At 38.0% G+C, this 6,621-nt stretch overlaps 1 protein-coding gene across 1 annotated transcript; it reads left to right on the forward strand.

The window, feature by feature from the left end:
• Nucleotides 1-502: 502 nt before the first annotated feature.
• serpinh1a (serpin peptidase inhibitor, clade H (heat shock protein 47), member 1a) lies at nucleotides 503-5,924 on the forward strand. Its single transcript, XM_051910317.1, has 5 exons — nucleotides 503-675; nucleotides 3,148-3,750; nucleotides 3,834-3,932; nucleotides 4,362-4,594; nucleotides 4,682-5,924. Exons 1-5 carry the CDS (start codon nucleotides 606-608, stop codon nucleotides 4,982-4,984), a joined length of 1,308 nt encoding a protein of 435 aa, XP_051766277.1. The 5' UTR covers nucleotides 503-605; the 3' UTR covers nucleotides 4,985-5,924.
• The last annotated feature ends 697 nt before the right edge of the window (nucleotides 5,925-6,621 follow it).

The raw sequence follows: 6,621 nt of genomic DNA on the forward strand, positions 1-6,621 counted from the left end.
AAAGAACATTTTAAAATAGATGTTGTTTTCTTAAATGGGCACAAATATGAACTATAAAGCATTCTTCACTCTCAAAGTTAGATAAAATCTCTGTCCTGTTTTGTCTGCTGTCCGCTTGCAGGCCTAGACACGATCCACTACTAACGTGGCACACAGAAGAGAGAGGGAGGAGAGATGGACAGGGTGGGGGTGGAAGTAGAATAACCTCTCGTCTTAACCTTACAGATGAAACATGTCTTTTTAGTTACTTTTATAATATAATTGTTAAACTCTCCTTACCAATTAAATACAAATAATAAATAATAAAACCAGATCACCAGATTTTAAACTAAATTACATTTTGCTTCTTGCTAGAATATTTTTATATAGTATAATCAGTTAATCTGTCCCTTTTTTCATATTCACCATTTTCCTTGCATGAAAAAGCACTTTATAGTCATTGTGTGAGCAGGAAAAGGGTCAGTTCCTGCTGCCTTTAGGACCTTGAGGAGAGAGTCCAGTTCCCACAGTAACTGGATCTGGGGGAGGTCTCATAGAACACAGGAACCATTATAATACTCCTTTCCCAACTTCCAGAAGTTTCTTTTCCAGACTATAAAGTCTGCATGAAGGATTTGATGTCAGGGGAAGCCAACAGATCCGAGAGGTTGCAAAAGTTTTCGGAAGCTCTGAGAGGTGAGTAATAGATGCCATTACAGCTGTGATAACATTTTGCATTTAGGCTTCATCAACAGCATGAAAATTTAAAAAAAATATGCAGTATTCCATAATAGAATCCTAACAAAATAACATAACAGAATCCATAACGGAATTCATTCAAAATGTTGAAATGTAAAATAAATGTTTGCATGAGACTTTTATAGTTTTCCTCAAAGATAAGTGTTCATAAGCAGCTAAGTGCTTTGATTTACTGTTTTTGTGTAATGGCTTTTTGCATATGTAACAGTCTCAACTTGCTCCTTCAAGCTTTGACTCGCCCATATAGGCATAATAAAAGTGCATTTTGGTGCGTTTTGCATGGCTGAAGGCAACATTTTGGGCTGTTCATTTGGTAGAAGGGTGGGGGAAAGCAGCACAAACTATTACATGTCTGAAGTCTGATGTTCCCACACTAGTGGAACTTCCTGCCATCCTGGCAGTGCTGATTGGATAACGGTTACCCAGTGTAAGATGACTCCAGGAGCCATGAAATCTGTATATGTGGCTGTTACAGATTTCCCCCCATGAATATATATTTGCATTTTGGGTACATGTGATATTATACATGACTGTTCAAAAGGTTTTGATAAAAAAAAAAAAAAAAAAAAAAAAATTATTCATTAAGGATGCATTCAATTGATCAAAAGTGACAGTAAAGACATTTATAATGTTACAAAAGATTTATATTTCAAATAAATGCTATATTAAGCAGCACATCTGTTTTCAACATTGATAATAATAATAATAAATGTTTCTTAAGCACCAAATCAGCATATTAGAATGATTTCTGAAGGACACTGTGACACTGAAGACTGGAGTAATGATGCTGAAAATTCACCTTTGTCTTCACAGGAATAAATTATATTTTAAAATATAATTTGAAATTGTAATAATTTTCACAATGGACTATATGCACGGAGCGTTATGCAATAATATAAGCCAGCTGGAACACTTCCGGTGAAATGTCACTTGTTGGTGTGCTGAGCATCAATAGTGTAATACTTAGTTTATAATCAGAATATAGTCACTTAAATTGTCAGGCCTAGCATTAATTTAGTTATTTAAACGCAAGACGACATTAAAAAAATAAAGACGTACCTCAGTGTTCCTCCTCTGCAAAATTCAATTCGACCATCAGTTTTCACACTTGAAAACACTAAATGACAGCTTCAGTGATTACAAAGTGAGAGCACGGTGCTCGCTTTCTGTGTAATTCATTCACAAGAAAAGTTATTGTTTTTCATGAGATTTTCTGAGTTTTTCATACTTCACCTTGACAAAATGTATTTTTAAACCTAGTGATTTCATAATGTTCATTATAAAAGGTAATATTATATGTGGTAGCCTAATATTTATTCAAAAGTGAAAAACTATTACAGGAAATGTCTAATATATGCGCAAATAAATGCTCCTCTGCCGCCATCTGCTGGTTATAGTGGTTATATTTTATTTTTAAATAAAAGTGTTTTTTATCAAATGTTGGATTTCCTACATCTTGAAACATTCGGTTTTACAAATGAGGGCAATCTCAGAAGGATGAACAAATAATATTTTTGGTCATCCAATTAAAAATAGCACTTGAAGTGCTGGAAAAATGTTGCGTGTGCGTGTCTAATTACAGACAGCGCGTTTCTTATTCAAACGCTCCCATTAGCTTCATCTTTATTGCAATCAGTAAAACTGGTTTATTGGCAAATTAGGCAAGTGTGATAAAATATTAAAATATAAATACAACATTAAAAGTCAACCATTGATGGTTTTGTGTCGATGTACAGTTAGTACAGAATTACAGTTAACTGGTGCTGTGCCGAATTTCGACCCCCTGCCAGATTATTACCCCCTAGAATTGGTAGGTTTAGGAGTAGGTGTGGGGGAGGGGTTAGGATTAGGGGTGGGGTTAAGATTAGGCAATCAGGTAGCGACTTCAACGAGGGGGGTAATAATTTGGGAGGGGGTCGAAATTTGACACAACACCAGAAATGCCCAAGCTGGCTTAACGAAAACCAATCATATGGTCAACTGAACTGTATTTTAGAATCTCAAATGGTGAGAATAAAAGACGTCTTTCAAAAACATTAAAAATCTTACAGACTCCAAACTTTTGAATGGTAGTGTAAACATTCTTCAAAATATCTATATTTCTCATTTTTAAGCAAAAATATGTTGTGATGAAGGATATTCTGAGAGCGAGTTTGTAGTGAGGTTACAACTGTGCACGTGGCAGTTATGTAACATTTCTGCCTTAAATGTTTTCTGGACTTCCTTTAGCATAGCAGGCCTGTCATTAAAAGTCTATGGAAATTACAGCTTGAAATTACAGCTGTAATATATCTTGCCGCTGCTCTCAGTTCTGTCGTCAGGAACTAAAACAGTCCGCAGCTCTACACATATAGAAAATCATCTCATATAAAATTAACTTCATTGACTAGTTGTTTGCTACCCTTACAGGCTGTAAACTTACCACCTCTAAAATCATGTTGGTGTCAAGCGTGGTTCTTCTGTGCCTATTCGCCACTGTGAGTGCAGACAAGACCCTCAGCAGCCATGCCACCATGTTGGCAGACAACAGCGCCACTTTTGCCTTCAAGCTGTACCAGAACATGGCCAAGGAGAAGGACGTCGAGAACATCTTGATCTCCCCCGTGGTAGTGGCCTCCTCGCTGGGTTTGGTGGCTCTTGGAGGGAAATCCAACACTGCTTCTCAGGTCAAAACCGTCCTGAGTGCCACTACGGTGAAGGATGAGCAGCTACACTCTGGGCTGTCTGAACTTCTCACTGAGGTCAGTAACTCAACGGCACGTAACGTCACCTGGAAGATCAGCAACCGTTTCTACGGGCCCAGCTCTGTTAGCTTCGTCGACGACTTTTTGAAGAGCAGCAAGAAGCATTATAACTACGAGCACTCCAAAATAAACTTCCGTGACAAGCGCAGCGCAGTGAAAGCCATCAACGAATGGGCATCGAAGTCCACCGACGGAAAGCTGCCTGAGGTGACCAAAGATGTAGAGAAGACAGATGGAGCCATGATCATCAACGCCATGTTTTATAAACGTAAGTCTTCTTGATCACCTTTAGAATGGGAAGCAATTTGTAGATTCTTTAAAAACTAAAATGAGACTCTGTTTTGTCTCCAGCACACTGGGATGAGCAGTTCCATCACAAGATGGTAGACAATCGTGGTTTCTTAGTGCACCGCTCCTACACCGTCTCTGTACCCATGATGCATCGCACAGGTGAGGCCGTGGTTAAAGCAGATGTGATCCTGAAACACAAAATGAGACACAAACTTAGTGGTTTAAAACACATTACGGAGAATTAATTATTGTACAATACTACAGTACTGGTTAATTTTTATACAATTTTTTTTTTTTGTCATAGTTCTTGTTTTAAGGGAAATATTCTTTAGTCAATATTTAGTCATTTCATACTCTTTAATTTTAGTCAATAAAATACATTTCCTCACTGTTTTTAACAAAATATTTTACATTTATAAAATATATCAGCAAAAAACTCAAAAATCTGTTTTCAAAACTCACTTACCTTTAGTTACTACAGTAAGCCAATCATTAATATCCAAAACTGCTGTTTGATTTGACAGGAAATTTCAGGCTTTCGTCATTTGCCCTTGCATGTTTACATCATACATTTATGCTGTCTTTCAGGCATTTATGGCTTCTTTGACGACACAACCAACAAGCTTTTAATTCTGGACATGCCGCTGGCGCATAAGATGTCATCTGTGGTGTTTATCATGCCGTACCACGTAGAAGCCCTGGAGAGAGTGGAGAAACTGTTGACACGTCAACAACTGAACACCTGGATCGGTAAGATGGAACAGAGGGCGGTTGCGGTGTCGCTGCCAAAGGTCAGCATGGAAGTCAGCCACAACCTGCAGGTACGAACAGTCTGCAATTTCAGCAAGTGTTTGTGATAAACTCACCTGTAAATTCAGTTACTTATATAACACCACGCGTTCTCGCAGAAACATCTTGCTGAGCTGGGTCTGACCGAAGCTGTGGACAAGACCAAAGCAGATCTGTCCAACATCTCAGGGAAGAAAGACCTCTACCTGTCCAATGTCTTCCATGCCTCCGCCATGGAGTGGGACACAGAGGGAAATCCACCCGATACGAGCATCTTTGGTACCGACAAGCTCAAAAACCCCAAACTCTTCTACGCTGACCATCCCTTCATCTTCTTGGTGAAGGACAACAAGACAAACTCCATTCTTTTCATGGGCAGGCTGGTCCGACCGAAGGGTGAAAAAATGAGGGATGAATTGTAGATTGTTAATTTAAATGTGAGTGTATGTGGTTAATGTGTGTGTGTGTGTGAGCAGATCTGTGGATGTGTGTAAATGGTACACCTGAGTTCGTTCCATTAGATCAGTGGACCACCATGTGCTATCCGTTACGTTTACTTTGAAAATTGATCTTTAGGTGCCTCATAATGTTTTATGTTATAAACAACGCAAGTGTACTAGACAAAGTATCGTAAATTCACACCTGAATCGGTTTCTGAGAAGCGCAGCATGCTTATATTAAGTATGATCTCTATGAAATTTGTTTTAGATCCACACGAACAGCATTTTTGCTCAGGGGTTACTCTTCTTTATTTGCATTTCGACGGCTTGAGTGAATAACTCACTATGCCGAGTGTTTGATTTCCCAAAAAGTCTGTGGATTTTGTTGCACAAAGTGCCTAAAAATTTTACCACTCCATGCTGTAACATTCCTCTCAGAAGTGCACACTTGTGTCTGCACTGAATACTGCGTCTGCACTATACAGCGTGTGATATGAGCCCATGTCTGTACCACGTTAAAGGGATAGTTCACCCAAAAATGAAAATTCTTTCATCATTTACACACCCTTAGTTGTTCCAAACCTGTGTGAATTTATTTCTTCTGTTGAACACAAAAGAAGACATTTTGAAGAATGTCGGTAATTAAACAGTTGATGGACCCCATTGACTTCCATAGTATTTTTTTTTCCATATGGAAGTCAATGGGGTCCATCAACTGTTTGATTACTCATATTCTTCAAAATATCTTCTTTTGTGTTCAGCGGAAGGTTTGGAACAACTTGAAGGTGATTAAATGATGACAGAATTTTCATTTTTGGGTGAACTATCCCTTTAAAGCTTGTATTTACATTGTACCAAAACACAGTTGTCTGAAATGTTGGATTGTTCCTTGATTTTTCAATAAAATCAGCATCACTGAGAACATGTGTGAGTTTTATGTATGCTGTACTTCTTTTAAGGTCAAAGTAAGGTTTGTGGTTATGGTCGGATCTGCATACCATACTACATTTCTGATGTATACAGTAAGTATGATGTGCGCAGTATGCAGATTTTAGTCGCATTTGCCAAAATATTAAGTATACAATAGTGCTTACTGTGTGGAATCATATATCCCATAATGCATTGCGCATGACCTGACTTTGAATTTCACGTGTGATGAATGAATTAGAAATAATGGCTGCATCCAAAATCATACTTCCCTACAATATAGTAGGCGAAAAACAGTATGTGACTAGAGTGGTATGTCCAAATTCACAGTAGGCTACTTATAAGAGTAGGCAAAAAGTACCTGGATGACCTACTTCTTCCGGCAAGATTCTGAAGTGTGCATACAATGGACGCTTTACTATCCCATAAGGCCACGGGAGAGGATTTGTGGTAGGTCACATGACAATGACAACATGGTGAATGTAGACATCCTGATTACATTCATATTACACACATGCATACTATATAGAATGTACTTTTTAGCAGTCGCTAAGTACTTATTTAAAATAAGTACCTACTCAAGAGAGTATGCGATTTCAGACGCAGCCAAAGTCAGACATTTTTAACAGCTTTTTCTTAACCCATTATTTGTTTGTTTTTACACAAAATTTAATTAAAAGTAAAACCTAGCT

Source organism: Ctenopharyngodon idella, chromosome 10 (assembly GCF_019924925.1).
Source record: "Ctenopharyngodon idella isolate HZGC_01 chromosome 10, HZGC01, whole genome shotgun sequence".
NCBI lineage: Eukaryota > Metazoa > Chordata > Actinopteri > Cypriniformes > Xenocyprididae > Ctenopharyngodon > Ctenopharyngodon idella.